Source organism: Neomonachus schauinslandi, chromosome 12 (genome assembly GCF_002201575.2).
Source record: "Neomonachus schauinslandi chromosome 12, ASM220157v2, whole genome shotgun sequence".
In the NCBI taxonomy this organism is placed as follows: domain Eukaryota; kingdom Metazoa; phylum Chordata; class Mammalia; order Carnivora; family Phocidae; genus Neomonachus; species Neomonachus schauinslandi.
Genome location: NC_058414.1, coordinates 40287330 through 40304201, shown reverse-complemented (window position 1 = coordinate 40304201; position 16872 = coordinate 40287330). Strand labels below are relative to the sequence as shown.

General features: G+C 39.8%; 1 protein-coding gene across 1 annotated transcript in view; it reads left to right on the top strand.

Annotated features, from left to right (window-relative positions):
• The window catches only part of COL28A1 (collagen type XXVIII alpha 1 chain), a 163281-nt gene that overhangs the window by 78420 nt on the left and 67989 nt on the right, over positions 1-16872 (top strand). Inside the window, exons 20-24 of the mRNA XM_021689683.1 lie at positions 1727-1798; positions 4856-4924; positions 5579-5647; positions 9373-9441; positions 9564-9632. Coding sequence (XP_021545358.1) covers positions 1727-1798; positions 4856-4924; positions 5579-5647; positions 9373-9441; positions 9564-9632 — 348 coding nt within the window. The remainder of the gene's footprint in view (positions 1-1726; positions 1799-4855; positions 4925-5578; positions 5648-9372; positions 9442-9563; positions 9633-16872) is intronic.

Genomic DNA, 16872 nt, shown 5'->3' with positions numbered 1-16872 from the left:
CCTACATTGTGCAGTAGTTGGAGAAAGAACATTCAGACCAGCATGAAGATAAGCAGAATAGTTACTGTGTTAGGGAAACTAAGGTGACAGGGTTTCAAGAGGAAAGCAATCGGTGGTGTCAAATACTACCTATAGAGCGAGCAGAATGCATTGGAAAGAGAGGGCACTGGATCTGTAGCTCTGAGGGGTTCTGTGGCTTATGCAAGTTTAGGGAGAAGAGAGGTAGGAATCTGTTACGTAGCCCAGACATGCTACGATTCAGTGTTGGCACTTTATTACCTTTCATTGGGCTCCTACTGTTGTCTTCTGGGTTATTTAGGACAGTAAATTAAATTTGGGAGTAAATGGAAGAAAATCACTAGTTGGGGTTAGATTTTGCCTCTGCTGGCAAATGATAATGATACGATAAGTTAAGGATACAATAACATTCAACTGTTATGTTTTTTTTTTTTATCACCTGTGTCACTGCTCTTCATTAGTTTGGACCTTGGGAGTTAATTACAATCTATAGATGCGGTAGGAATTCACCTCTTCTTGAGGGAGTGTCTGCATTTCTGATGACCTTGGGAATATGTCAGAAATGTGAATTCTTGGATCTCAATGCAGACCTACTAAATCAGAAACTCTGAATGTGGGGCTCAGCAATCTGTGGGCTAACAAGCCCTCCACGTGATTCTGATGCACGCTTAGGTTTGAAAATGGTGGTAGAGTCATTTATGTCATAAATGTTTCAATGCCCTCAGCTGCAAACCCCTGGAATAACTTGAAAGTTATTCCTTCGTTGAGCCACATTTGGATATGGTACCTTGCAGTTGAGCCCTAGTTGAGCCCTAGTTGTAACACTCTGAGGGCTCTGGTTGAATGTAACAAAATTCCTTCAGGGAAGTACCAGCTTACACAGCCAGGCTGAGGAACAGCCAGTCGGCAGTTTCTTACTCTGCTCCAGGTTAATGCTCATGCGTCTCTCTGCCTATAGAATTACCAGTCTCATTTGGGAGACAGAACTAGATTCCTTGTTGAGGAAGAAATGGGGCTGGATTTGAAAAACCTGGGGCTTTTCTAGTGGTAACTTTATATAGCTAGCTATTTCATGCTTCACTTCTTGTTGCCACCGTTACAATCTATGGATGTAAAATTAAGAAAATTTTTCTTAAATGAATATACAGTGTTTTATTAGTTTCGGGGGTACAATATAATGATCCAACAATTCTATACATTTCTCAGTGCTCAAGATACGTGTACTCTTCATCCCCTTCACCTAGTTCACCCAGTTCACCCATCCTTCCAACCACCTCCCTTCTGGCAACCATCCGTTTGTTCTCTATCTTGGAAAATACCTCATTTTATGTTTTAAAACTCGAGCAGCATTAAAGCTGAAAAAGCACAGGTAGCTAGCTGTCTTTTCTGAAACCGCAGATGTCTCAGAAGCATCTGTTAATAAACCAGTGCTGCCAAAGAACTATGAATTCCAATTAAAGTCCCCAAAGAGAGATACTGAACTTAGATTTAAAAAACATCAAATCATATCGAAGAAGTGGTAAAGACTGAACAATTCTGAAGTCACCCAGTCTGCTCAAGAACATCGGCAAATCTTGTACAAATTGAGCTGGACTTAGGATACATTGCTTGAAAATCAGTGTTAGTTGAGAACATGGTCCTGATAGGGTTGTTGTCAGAACAAGGAGGGTTTGTTCATACAACTGTATTTTTATAATTATTTTGTCAGGGTGATGAAGGAAGGAAAGGGAGCAAAGGAAATCAAGGACAGAGGGGATTTCCAGGGCCCGAAGGGCCAAAGGTATGTTTCTTATATTCTCATTTATGCTTTGGGGGGATTGTAATTGTGTCTGGTTTTAATAGAATATTAGATTTCCACTGCAAGTTAGATTCCCTGGTTCCTTCTCAACAAATCCAAATGAAAAAGGCTTTAGAAAACATGCTATTCTGGGTGAAATAGGATGGAATGAAGGGTCCATAAAATATGTGATCTTCTTTGGAGCATTTATGATTCTTAGAGACAATCTGTATGTCCATTCTCTCAAGTGACCACCAAATATTCAGAAGTTGGGATAGAGTTAGGACTGTAGGAGATACCAATTCTCTTCCATCTTGTTTTGCTGAACAACATGGTTCCAGACAGAGAGGTAACACAGGGATGATGAGGAGCAGGGCTTCAGAATGCAGGAGTGTAGGATTCTCATCCTGCTCTACCCAGAACCTTTTGGAGCCAGTCATTTTAATCATAGAAAGCAATAATAGTATCTATTTCCCAGGATTGCTGTGAAGACTGAAAGAGTTAATAAAGCACTGAGCACTGTTCCTGGGACATAGTAAGTGCTCAGTACGTGGAGCTATTCAGAGAGAAAAAAATCAATACTGTGCAATGGCAAGTAGGGGATATATGACCTGATAAACTGACCAGGACCAGATGCTGAGGATGAAGTAAAGGAAATTGCGAGACAGGCAATCAGGTGTGTGTCCTGACTTAGCAGGAGAGAATATTGAGGTCATTTGGATGTGTCAGGAAACAGAAATTGCAAACCTAAGAGAGTTCAAGCTTCTAGGAAGATGCTAATTGTAAGGAGACAGGGAGTACGTTGAAGGACCAGACTATTAAAGAAATAAACACACAAAAACGGTACCGGCAAGATAAAAGCAGGTAGAAAACAAATCATCCTCTGTCGACAAGTCATTAAGCTTCAGTGTCCATCAGTATCACCTGGGAGCTTGTTACAAATCTGTATTTCTTGGCGCCATGCCCAGACAGCGGGATTTTTTAGTAAGTGGGTGGGTCCTAGAAATCTTCGTTTCTTAAATAAGTGCCCTATGCTACAGGTAATTCAAGGAGCACATGATGAAAAAGGCCACTATATAAGGAAAGTGTTATATTAGTATTAATAACAATGGTTTTTCCTTATATCTTACTCTGTTCTTCAAAGAGTACTTTTCTGTATTTTGAAATACAGCCTTTTTGATGAAGAACTGCCATATTTTAAAGCATAATCACAATTTAATACAGGGTCTTTAAAAGAATTACATACTATCTACATGTATAATTTTGTATTTTCAAAGTAATTGACTTTTTTTAAAAAAAGAATAGAATAGAGGAAATCTAGAAGCATAATTTTGCTTACCCTGGTTTAGTGAGAATTTTAACAGGTTGATATTTTATTCCTCTGCCATGGGATTGAATCAGGTGGTTATCTGTTGCCAGAATCCCGACTGTGTCATGTGTCATTGCCGTATGGGTTGGAATTAAAGATTTGGCATGTACATGTGTGGCATGAGCTGGGCCCCAGTGGGCTGGTGTGCTCAGCCTTGGGTCGTACTGGGTGATCAGCACAGTGGGAGGCCTCAGCTGTGAAGGTGACTGTGGTCCAGGGCAAGAGTCATTAGTGGTGAATCTGATTGATGGAGTCCCTCCCGGAGGAAACAGGGGGGCCAAGTGGGCAGCTCCCACCACTGAAGACAGTTCAGTCTCTAAGGCAGGGGGAGGCACATTTCTTGGAAAGGCACAGGTAGTAAATATTTCAGGCCTTGTGGCCAAGGGGCAAAATTGAGAGTATTATGTCGTCACTTAAATAACAATCATTTAAAAATGTGAAAATCGGGGCTCCTGGCTGGCTCAGTTGGTAGAGTATCAGACCTAGAGTATGATCTCAAGGTCATGAGTTCAAGGCTCACACTGGGTATGGAGCCTACTTAAAAAACAAAACAAAACATGAAAACCGTTTTTAGCCCACGGCTGTGTGAAGCCTGGCAGCAGGCCATATTCGGCCTGATGGTCGCAGTCTGCCACACCTGCCCTACACCAGTAGTTTCCAAACTGATTGATAACAAATCCCTACTAGTCAAAACAAATTTGACCACACTTCAATATAGATTTATTCTTCAATTGTAGTGTTTACTCATAAAGTATATTAATATGCTGTGAAATTTACATAAATAATTGAAAAATTAAAAGATAAAAATTTATAATGAAGCTCTAATATTTTCTCCTAGTATCCCATATGGGTCATTTTGAACACCTGGTGGGGTGTGTGCACCTTCTTTTAATGACAATTGCTTTGCATAGTGTCTTTAAATGAGGTAATTGTACTTATATCAGACCTCCCAGGGGGCCTCATAAAACTCCTATTCCTGGGCCCAGCCCCTAGATCTATTGAATTAAAATCTCTGGGGCTGAGACCTGACTCTGTATTTTATCAAATTCCTCTGATGATTTGAGGATCACTGGTCTAGAGCCAGATGGGACAGAGATACTGCTTGAGTCTTTATTGAGATTCAATATTGAGACCAAAAAAAAAAAAAAAGATGTGTTAAATTTTCTATTCAAAATTCCATTGTTTTTACCATAAACTCCTACTTCTAAAAAGGGATGTGAACTAGGATACAATAGAAGACTGATATACCATGGGACATAAAATAACAAAGGAAAAAGTTAGAAGGAACTACAGGGAACATTATTTACCTACCAAGTATACCCAAGAACTTTTGTTGAAGAAAATTGTTGTAATTGAACAAACATTTTCCTCTGAGCTTCCTGGCATGCAATACAAAAGGAAAGCACCATGAATTGCATAATTTTTATTAGCTAATAAAAGAACGCACAAGAGATAAAAGTTCCCTAATATTCAGAAACTAATTGAATGCATTTATTAAAGGCCCTGAAATCTTAGTCATCAAAAACTTTAGTAGTAGTTTAGCAAAAATGTTCAAATATTTTCACATTGGTTTGTGAAGCAGGTCATAATATTTTGAAATGCTGGGAATACATTTCTGTGTTTTTCCTAATATAATTCCTATATATGGTTTCTTTGCTTGTAATGTAATGAATATTTTGCTCTTTTCTTAGGGTGAACCAGGAATTATGGGCCCTTTTGGGATGCCTGGAGCATCAATTCCTGGACCACCTGGGCCAAAGGTATGCATTCTTGGAAGTGAATGAATGAATGAATGAATGATTGGTTGATTGATTTATAACTTGGATCTTTGGCAGTTGGTGTGGGGAAAAAATTCATGATACCAGTGAACTAGAATTTCAGTTTTGGAAGAAGCCCAAGATATTATCTGGTTCAACCCTGACATTTCACAATTAAGCAAACTAAAGGCTAGCAGGAAATTTAAGATTAGAAATCAGATTTCTTGCTCCTGGTCTTGAACTTGTCACTTCACCATGAACTACCTCCACCAAATCCTAGACCCTAATGCAGGTAAAAATTTATGGTGTTTATTCAGAAGAATCCGGTAGGATTAATAATCAGAAAGTCTGGCAGAAAAGAAAACTGCTCAGATTTAAGAGCATTCCCAGGCATTCTTACAGTCTAAATATTTGAGTCTAGATAGCCACCTGTTTCAGTGGCCTTTCTATAAACTGCTGTCATGGTCCTTACTGACAGGTTTTATTTGCTTGGGATTTGAAATCCCCCTCAAATATATTAGAAGAAGCGACTACCTCCAGATCTGAGACTGATAGATTAAACCCTTTATAAATTGGTCCATCTCTTTTGTGTTTCGTGCTATTACGGTTTCTCCTGTCATCTAAGACCTGAAACTGAACATTATTTGAAATGTGCAGGGAGATAGAGGAGGACCGGGGCTGCCTGGATTTAAAGGAGAACCTGGAATTGCTATTCGAGGACCAAAGGTGGGCTTTTTTTTTTTAAATTTTATTTTATTATGTTATGTTAGTCACCATACATTACATCATTAGTTTTAGATGTAGTGTTCCATGATTCATTGTTTGTGCACAACATCCAGTGCTCCATGCAGAACATGCCCTCTTTAATACCCATCACCAGGCTAACCCATCCTCCCACCCCCTTCCCCTCTAGAACCCTCAGTTTGTTTCTCAGGGTCAAAGGTAGGCTTTATTCATATTTTTTCCCCCTCTATAAGAGGGAAGTGAAAGGGGAATTAATGCAAAGTAAAATGATAGTTGAGACTGTTCTACTCACTCTCCATTGATGAACTGGAATGTAAAAGTACACTACCATCGTTTTTTAAAAATCAAGCCATCAGATCATTCATTTTTCATAAATGCAGAGGAATGATAGCTCCTATGGTTAGATTTTGGATGACTAAACAGTTGTTGGAAAATGCTCCTTTTGTAATGTCTGTAATGTAAGAGATTATATGACCCATAACTTCTTTCATTTACATACTAATGACCTAGGTATCTCTTTTGCAAAACATTACCCAAAAAGTTCATGTCTGCAAGCTTTACTGGATTAAATTTCTCTGCTTTGTTTTCCATCTTTCAGAGTTATTTTAAGTGAAAACGCAAATAATTATAGGAGATGACAGTTTTAAGTAATCATATCTATTTTCCATGGCAACAAAGCACCATTTCCCTGCTCACACAAAACCCAGCATCACAGCAAAATTTCACATTCCAAATGTCACAAACACATCCCATCCCTGTTTATGAGAACAGGCTTTGGGGCTCCATAATCAGCACTGTATTGAATTAGTAGCATGTTTCTATGTAGTCTTGAAACTGGTTTTAGTTCTATCAAATTGCCTCTTCTGGATAAAAGGGATCAAGTACCAACATCAGTGATTTTCAGAACTTCAAAAAAGAAAACTTAGAACCATCTTTGAAATATAATGCAAAACCTACTACATACTGTTGTTAAGTTGGAGTGCTCCTTTTAAAGGTCAAGGGAGGATCCTGACCTCCATTATTCCTCATCACTATGAATGAGAGAGACACTTCAAAGGGAATCACTCTGCAGGACATTTTCTTGAATCCAGTGCATCAAGGCCAAGTGACAAAAATTCTACCTATAAAAATATTGTGAGGAGTCCAGAATAAAAATCTGAGACAGATCAGTGCTCCTCTCCCTGCCCCCGATATTTCCTAAGAACATGAGAAGTAACAAGCTAACTGAAATTTTTACAAGATGCAGGACAAAGATCTCTAGGAAAAAAATGTTTAGTTGTAAACTATAAATGTTTTAACATTTTTTCCTTCCAATGTGGGTGCCAGAAGATAAACAGTAACAGCTGCTGATAATCTCTTATAGTCTTAAAACTTAGAAATAAAAACTGAAAGTGAATTCTGATTCCAGTTTTCTTTTCCTTTCAACTTAACCAGGGAGCAGTTACTGCTCTGTTTAGTTGTTGGCCTGTTCCTCGTGTAAGAATGGAAAGAAAGGGGTATCTTATTTGGAATGTTTAGAGCTTTACTCTGAAATATAGAATAGCACAATAAATTGCTCCTGAGAAGTGATCGGTTAGTTCTCTGTGGCTGAGGGTATGCCAAAATTCACCTCTCCTGAAGAACTTGTTTTTGCTGTCACATAACTGGAAGAGATCATCTTGTGTTTTTGTTGAGGACAAATAATACATTAAGTTTTTATAAGTGGCCAAGTGTTTTCTAAAGATCATTCTTAAGAGGGTTCATCACATAAAACCAGTCTCAGTTTTAATAGGAAAAAACAGCTATTGTATTCCTGGTTTTCAAATTGAACTTAACTTTTTTTTTTTTTTTAGATTTTTTTTTTTAAGATTTTTAATTTTTTTATTTATTTGAAAGAGAGAGACACAGCGAGAGAGGGAACACAAGCAGGGGGAGTGGGAGAGGGAGAAGCAGGCTTCCCACGGAGCAGGGAGTCCGATGCGGGGCTCGATCCCAGGACCCTGGGATCATGACCTGAGCTGAAGGCAGACGCTTAACGACTGAGCCACCCAGGCGCCCCGAACTTAACTTTTTTTTATTGCTTAAAGAGTATGCAGTTTTCTTTCCCTCCCCCGCCCCAAGTCAGGCATTCGTTCCTAGAAGTAGAGTTAGGAACAGCTTTTGGGAGTTGGATTTGGGGCAGCACTTGGCTTGGAATAATGGCAGTTTGATCTCAGAATGTGAGGTCCTTGCATATAAGGAAAGCATGGAGAGTCCTGTTACTTTCTCCAAAACAAAGTTCTGTCAATTGTCAGTTTCTTCCCAACCATAAATATTTAGAAATATGAACAGCCTTTAATCAAAATAATTTATGTGTTGACAAGGGCCATTGTAAGAGTTATCACAGTAACAGAATGTGATACAGAAAGAATTACATGTTTTAAATATAGCATAATAGATTTATATTTTCTAAATCTTCTAAGAGAGTCTCCCTCATTTTTTTTCTTCCTCTATCTCCATTTTACTTTAGCCAGAAATTTCTTTGATTTGTGGGGCACCTGGGTGGCTCAGTCGGTTAAGCGACCAGGCCTTGGTTTCAGCTCAGGTCACGAGCTCAGGGTCATGAGATGGAGCCCCCGTGGGGCTCTGCCCTCAGCAGGGAGTCTGCTTGAGATTCTCTCTCCCTCCTTCTCGATCCCTCTCCCCCTGCTCCCCGCTCCATTCGCGTTCTCTAAAAAAAAAAAAAAAAAAAAGCCTTTGAGTTCCATCTGAAGGAGAGTTAACACATCTCAGAAAATTTTTATTCAAAAGGCAGTAATCACGCTTCCCTATCTTCTATATAGGAGGCAGATTATAGCTACTGAAGTTTTTGATGCCAAAGGTTATCATGTAAAGCAATATTTAGGACTTCTTTCTAGGTCTCAAGATATGAATCACAAACTCTGTGTCCTATCTATTTATAACTTGTTTTTTTTTTTTAATCTGTTTTTAATTTTCATTTGGGCTTATTTATTCCCTGTGTAATTCGGGCCCTATTGGAGAGGACAATAGATGTAACATAACAATAAAAATCTTACCTAACAGTAGGTAGTGTAGTTATCTTACTTGACATTCAAAATTTTACACTTGAGATTTTGTTATGTATTCTTTCCTTCTCTTCTTCTCACACTATGCATATTAAAATTTCTCATTTTTATACTTGTCTATAATTTATGATACAAAAAAAGTGTAATTTTAAAAATTAAAATATCAGGAGCACCTGGGTGGCTCAGTCAGTTAAGTGTCTGCCTTCAGCTCGGGTCATGATCTCAGGGTCCTGGGATCAAGCCCCACATTGGCCTCCCTGCTCAGCGGGGAGCCTGCTTCCCCCTCTCTCTCTGCCTGCCCCTTTGCCTGCTTGTGATCTCTCTGTCAAATAAATAAATTAAGTCTTAAAAAAATTAAAATATCAGTAATCAGTCATTTTTAATTCCTATTAATGTGTTTCCTCTGGAGGATTTTGTAATGGTTCCCATTTATTCCCTATATTTATTCCACGCTTCCCACCGAACGCAAATGGGTAAGACTTATGAAGAGGGACTTATAACAAGTTGCCATATGTGGTAGACTTCCCTTCTAAAATTATTCAAATCATTCCTCTGCACTTACCAAATGCACGTTTGCCATAGAGAGTTGGTATTGTGCTCAAGTTTTGCCAGGTTGTTTCACTGTTTAGTCTTACGATGTTACCTGGTGTTGAATTTATGCAGGGGGCCCAAGGACCTCGCGGACCAGTGGGGGCTCCAGGACTCAAAGGGGATGGCTATCCTGGTGTGGCTGTAAGTGTGGACATTGCTGTGACTTCCTTCATTCCCTCCCTCCTTCTCTTTCTTTCTTTCTTTCTTGATAAGCACTGCACATGACAAGGACACTCACTCTCTTCCTTATTATGTCATCTCAGGGACCTCGGGGACTACCAGGACCCCCTGGGCCAATGGGCTTACGTGGAGTGGGGGACACTGGCGCAAAGGTAGGATTTAAAGTAGGTAACATAGTAGATTCTAAGAAGATGTCTGATAGGTAAGTGACTTTGGTAAAGGTGAATTTTTTTTTATCAGACATAATAGAGGAGTGGTAGTCTAAAGAATTGATAGTTATTTATCTTCACCTATGGACCTCCTGGGCGAACTTGCACTAGTTTGAGCACGTGGATTAATTTTGTGGATTTTCTCCTGCTTCTCTGGTCGCAACTCTCACGTTCCTTTGTTGCTTTGTTTTCTGTACCAAAGTCAGAGTGTGGTCCAGAGCCCTCCTCCCTCTAGATCTCTCTTCTCCTAGGTGATCTCATCCAGCCCCATGGCTTTTACTACTACTCACGTGCTGACGCCTTTCAAATATCTCTTTCCCCCTAAGCTCTGACTGCACACATCTAGTTTCTTACCATATAACTTCTCTTGGCTTTCTTACAGACATCTCTAACCTAAGGCCCAAAATATAATTTAATTTTAATTTTCACCTCATAAGCCTATAAATGGCACCACCCAACTCATGCTCAAGCTAGGAGACGTGAGTCATTCTTGCCCCTTCCTTTCCCTCTCCCTCCATGTCTAGTCTTTTGGTAAATGCTGTCAGTTCTCTCTTCAAAATATATTTTGATTCTAGCTGCTTTTCTCCTTCTGCTTCACCAGGGCAGACCACCATCATCACTTGTCTGGGCCTTCCCTCTTCTACCTCAGCCCTTCTGTCACCTGCTAGGCAGAGCTGTCTTTTAAAACCAGGAATCAGATCATATCCCTTTCCTTCTCAATAAACACTCTGATGGCTTCTCTCTGCACTTAGAACAAGATCCTACCACTTCCTATGGCCTGTGAGACCCTTCACGACCTGATTGTCGCTCTTGCCCCTTCTCCTTACTGACCTTCTGCCGGCGACACTGGCCTGCCCTGTTTCAGCTCATTCCTGCTTCTGGGTCTTGGCTCTGTCAAGATGGCTTATTCTTAAGGCTGTGGCTCAAATCTTGCCTAACCTGTGCCTGACTGCCTAAACAAAGAACAATTGTCTCTCCCCTCACTTATCACTCTCACATCCCCCTGTGTATGTCCTCCAGAGCATGTATCACTTTTTCAAGCCATCTTGCTCATTTACTGTTCTGTGTATTCCATGAGACTGTACATTTTCCTGAAGGCAGGCTCTTTGTCTTGATCCCTGCTAAATTCCTGGCACCAGAAGTAAGCCTGCCGCCCAATAGGAGCTGTATAACATGTTGAATGAATGGGAAGTGAATGAATGATCAATATTACCCTAAAGAGAAAATATGTCCTTAGAAACATATCTACTTAGTTTTTCAAGTGCTTCCGGGTCATTAGAGGGAGACGTTCTAATTGTTCAATATCAACTTCTTGTTTTGATTTTTTGGTCTCTGCCCCAGCACGTGGGAGAGACAACACCTTGCTGATGCTTCTGTACAATGGGGCAGGGACCCTTTTGCCTTCTCCTCAGGACAGTAAAAGATGGGAGGCCCATGGCACTAAATATTGTCTGTAAAGGACAGCTTGACTCCTCCCTGTCTCTGTTAGCGTAATCATGAGAGACCAGGGAGAGGCTGTGTCTGAAAGTACTGTGTAAACTCTACAGAGGACCACACCTGAGATACTTTTATCAAGGTTCTGGCTTGGTCTGACTCAGAACGGAATCCAATCCTCTAACACACCTTGACGGTGTCGATAAACCATACTGAACTTGGGTATGGAAGTATTCTTTTTTTTCTTTAAAGCATAGTCATTTGTCAAATGTTAAAATTTAAAAAGTAGGAGGACATTTCACTATGTAAACCTTGTTGTTTGCTGCTCTGAGTGGAGCACGGGTAAAATCTTTTGTTATTATGTAAATATTCCTTCAGGTAGGAAAGTAGAAACTTATTTAATATATGGCATGAGATAAAACCTATTAAATGTATATTGGAATGTATCTGTATTCTAATGGAAACATGATCATTTACATTTCCACTGAGTAGGTTATTATATTTTAGATAAGTATATATTGCATTATATTAAATTATGCTATTATGCTACTGCTCTACATTTAGCAATGATAATAAAGGCAGGCACTTACACACAGATAGAGAACATTTTAAAATTTGTTTCTTGTGAATATTCCACTATGTCAGGTTATTTAACATACAAGCTAAAACATTTACTAAATAATTCCATATACTGGTTTTCCCGGAAAGTTCCCTGTATTTGCTATCATATACATTTTAGGGGGGAAAATCAAGAAAAAACGTGTTCCTTCAAAATTTTATGCTGCCTGTTTTACTTTTTGAAACAACCAACGTGTTGCCAGAGATGTGTCTTAAGGGAGACTCATTATCTCTGTTAGCCCACATGGGAGGCTGAGTGGAGGAGGCAGCTGACAGCTCATTCCTGGCTGAGGGAGGAGAGAATATTGGCCAGGATCTGCCTCTGTCTCCCTGTCCCCCCCCCGACCCCCCCACTCTCAGCTGCCTTTTCTTTTTCTCTTTGACCTCTTCCTGTGGATGCTGGGAAAATGTGTTATCCTGGAAATTGTGTGAGCTGGTCTTAGAATTAAAGAACTTGGATCATAAACTTGAAAATAAAGGAAATTCTAAAAGCAAACACCAGCTTTTAAATAACTTTCAATGTCATCTCTCATCTTTGATAGAGGTCTTAAAGTCTCTATGTGGCCTTTTTCTCTGAAGAAAACTTTTGGAAACACACACACACACACACACACACACACACGCACACAAGTAAAGAGAGATATTTGGAAAAGTTTAATTCCACCTAACTTCGTCCTTGTGGTTTGGTAAGGTGGAGGTGAGACCCTCAAAATCCCTAAAGGTGTCAATGGTAGCAAAAACACTGGTCTCAAATGCGAACAAAATTCATCTCCTTTCATTCTGACTTAAAAGAACAGAAGAATTGTAAGTATGTGGGAGTGCATCTCTGTGTGTGTGTATAATTGTATAGACATATATATCTGATATGTTTTTCATTTAAACTCTGTGTAGTCACCTTAAAATATTGGCCTTAGCGCATTAACTTACAAAACAAATGTGTTTTGAAATGAGGAAACCATTAAGGTTGACAATTTATGGTCCGTTTTTGTGCTATTTAGTTAAGGGCACATGTGTTTAACATATGACACAGACATTAGAATCAAAGCTTCTATGTTTCAAAACCTATCAGAAGCAGTCCCTGACATCTTGCACCCTTGTGGTGCTCTCTGGCTTTTTTCCAAGTGAAAGAATTCCATATGACATCAGTGGTTATAGTACTTCTATGTACAATTACCTTGAATTGCATCCAAATTTTGACAAGGGCGTCTGAAAGATTTCTAAAATTCTTATAAAAGTTATACTTCCAAGTAGATAGGAGATATAGTTTTAAAATCTGCTTTTGAAACATGCCTGGAAGAGAAACTAACGATTTGGTTTCTTGCTGAGTTGGAAGCACTCATCTAGCACCCTGTTCCCCGGACCCAGACTTGTTTGTTGATGGGGAAGGCAAGCTCGAGGATCTTATTTAGTGCTGCCTGCACTTTTTCACTGAACCCCTACAGACAAAAAGGACCCTTTGTGATTTGGGGACAATCATTATGTGACCCTCATCTGCCTTCGAGAAGCCCACTTGACTCTTTTCTCCAGTATTTTCACCTGCAAAGGCTCATGAGGTGCATGTGATCTAGAGGCTGATCCACTGACATCTCTGAGAGTAAGAGTTTATCCTTGGCCTCCTGAGCTCCATAAGGACAAGTGCATCCTGTCATGTACCTCTCTCGGCTCTATTCCTTCCCTAAAGCTTTGGAGCAGGTGAGTTGGGGCCAGTCCTTGCACAGAGGGGCTCTAACCTGCCTGTTAGAGCCCTCAAGGGGCCTCTTCACCATCAAGTGGTTGGAATAAAATCTGTGGGCAGAAAGCATATGTTGGGTTGTTGCTATTATTATTGTATACTATGTCAATAGACATTATATACTACCTAAATATTTCCAGAATATCATCGCATTTTAAACTACTCCCTTATTTTATAGGTAAGGAGATCAGGAAGCAGAAAGGCTGAACACCTTGTCCCTTTACAATAGAAATGGTGTTGATACTATATTATGTTCGTGTGTAAGAGGGAGACTATGAATATGGATGAATGAATGCAAATGAAATGAATGAATAAATTAGAGCAGAGAGACTGACTCGCCCTGATCTGCAGATGTTCATCTTCAAAGCTGTCGAGCTTCCAGATATCTCGGCATCACTTAGCGTACAGTGGGATTGTTTCTCTTTCCAGCCTCGCTTTCCCATCATCCAAACTTAAATTATGTAAACATTAACGAGAAGCACAAACCCAAACCCAAAAGAGTTAAACATTTTTCAAAAGCTTTAAATGTTTGAATATTGTAAATACATGCTTTATTTGACAAAAGTGGCCCATAGTCCTAAATTAAAATGCAAGGCTCTGTGAAATTCCACCAAGTGTCATTATTCTAACAATGTTCCCGGCATTTGAATTGCCCCTCTGTTCTCTGCAATGGCTCACATATGTGCACACCACCAACAGGCCGTGGCAGAACAGAGGAGCAATTCACACAGAACTGCGTTAGGAATTTGTGGATTCCATTGGTGGACATGGACTGGACAAGAAACTCTGTTTTGAACAGTCTCTGACAAGGAGGCTGGCCTCGGATACAGACTTCATGACAGTGATGTTAAGGGTCTGTGACTCCAAGTTGGAATGGAAGAAACCCACCTCCCATAATAGGACTGCAAAATTGTGACAGGCAGGACAATCAGCTCAAAACCAGGACTAATTAGAGCCAGAACCATATCAAGTTGAAATGCTAGGCAACTTGACCTTTAGATTTCAGAAAAGGTCACATTCAAGACCAGGAAAACTGGATTGGGTGACTTTTCAAGGTTTTTCCCCAATTCAGTTCCATGCATGTTCTTTAAAATCACAGCTGTATTCTGGTCTGTCTTGTGACCTTCAAGGCTGCTTTCGTCTCTCCTTGCTGCTTTCCTAGCTCTGCATTTCTCTCCCCAGCAGTACATACATACCTCCTCTCCCTTCAGCCCTGGAAACACACACTAAATCCTCTTAGCATTGGCCACACAAATCACCATCCACACATTTTTATTTTCAGTCATTCAGACTAGAGGAGCTCTCCCCGCTCCTGTGGGAAATTATATTGAATATCATTACAAGAGAGTCTTCTCTTCTCTCTGTCATTAGGGACAACATCGGTATTTCTATACTCAAAATTCCTAATACAGCTAAATAAGAAAGACTCTCCTTCTCCACTGAGATTCTCGGCACCTTGGCACAGGGTAATCTTTTGTTCATCTTTGATGAGTTGATTTTGAGAAAAGAAACAATCAACAAATCCCCCGCTCCCCTAACCTCACCCCCCCCATCCAAAAGCAAGTTTTTAAATTATCATGGACTTTGAGACACCGCTGATTGGGGGTGAATATTAAAGTTCTAGGAGAGAAATTAATTGGAAGAATGGAAATTATTTTAAATATTTTGGAATTTAAAGCTGGGAAAATATGCTAAAGCAAATGTTATCATGATTTGAGTGCTTGTTTTCCAGCACCTTCTTCATTATTTTCACATCCCCTGATAATTGTGCTGGTAACTGTTCCTGTCTTCCTTTTCACACTGAAGGGTGTCAGTGAGAAGTGACTGAGTGCTATGACAATGGCCAGTCAACAACCAGTACACATTCTCAGTATCAGGCTGTGTATTCAGAAGCTTACAGTAAGCTAAATTTCCATTGGCATCCTGGCAGCCACAGGGAGGCTCAGCAGAATTACTAGACCAGTGCATAAGTTTATTACCGGATTCATTCCAGAGTGACGCTTATGTTTGTGGTAGCTGGAGCCTTCGTAGTTAGAGCTTAATTTTATTTAGAAGCCAGAAAGGAAGCAACATGAGGCAGTTGCTAATCATCACTTTGACTTACGACTTATTTTGAAACTCAGTCATTGCTTGGTTTCATCATTTAGTAGGATCTTGAGTACTATTCCTTGGAAAATTTTTTAGCAGCTAATTCTTTTCACCGTGAATTCAATTTGCTTTTCATTGTCCCACTGGTAGAAAGGCATGAAATCCGTTTAAGAACAACTGTAACCTCAGAAAAATTGAAATTTTGTACAGTATAAAAAAAAAAAAAAGAACAACTGTAACCTGCTTCCACCATCCTCTCAACGAGGGGCAGGGACCTAACACGCACAGACCAAGGGTGAAGCCTTGTCTACGGGTGTGGTGGGGGTGGGGGAGACAGTCGCATTGGGCTGTTTTGTCTTGAAGAGCACTATATTCTCAAACATTGTGTTTAAATCTTATAATATGCAGAAGGTATAATAGATTGTTTCCTTTTCACTGCTCCACTTGGACCTCTGTTACTGACTAGCTATGTGACCTCAGCAAGTTACTTACTCTCCCTGGGACTTAGCCTCCTCATCGGTGGTCTGGAATAATGATGCCCACCTCACAGGGTTATTCTGAGAAATTAATGGAATAATATCTATAAAACATTTTAATGAATTCTAACACACTAACGTCGTAGTGGTCATCACAACATGCATTAGTCGGCCAAATCAAGTATATTGCAGCATGAATACACAGAGAAAATAAGAATTGGTGTAGGTAGAAGATCTGGAATGAGACTAAGTAAAACATTGGGGTCAACCACAAAACTGAGCAGTGGCAATGACGGGGAAATGGAGAGGCCAGCCTTAGACAGCCGGGCACGGTGCAGGCGGTGAGGGCCTCTCAGGGATCTTGTCACAAGGATGCTTTCTTTCTTCTCCTTGAGAGAGCGTGACTGACTGAATGTAGGAAAAGGACTCTCACAGCCACAGACCCATGGTCTCTGCATTAAATGGTAGCTGGAAGAGAGTCTACAGAGACATTAGCATTTTGCATCTAGCTCCAGCCAACACCAAGAAGGGAGATGAGCTCTGGAGTCGACCTGGGTTTGAATTGCTGCTGGCTGCATGGTTTCTGGGAAATCATGTATCCTTATCTCTAAGTCTCAGTTTCCTTAGCTATAAAATGAAGTAAGTTGATGTTGATAGGATCGGATAATAAATGAAAAATGCCACATAATAAATTTAATAAATGTTATTATTTATATTATTAATTATGATAATTTTAATGTTAACCAAAGCAAAGGTTTACCAATTAGAAAAAAAGAATGAATGTGATAGTGTGTTTGGTTTCTTTTCCTTCCTTTTAAAAAGTGAAATTTGTGAT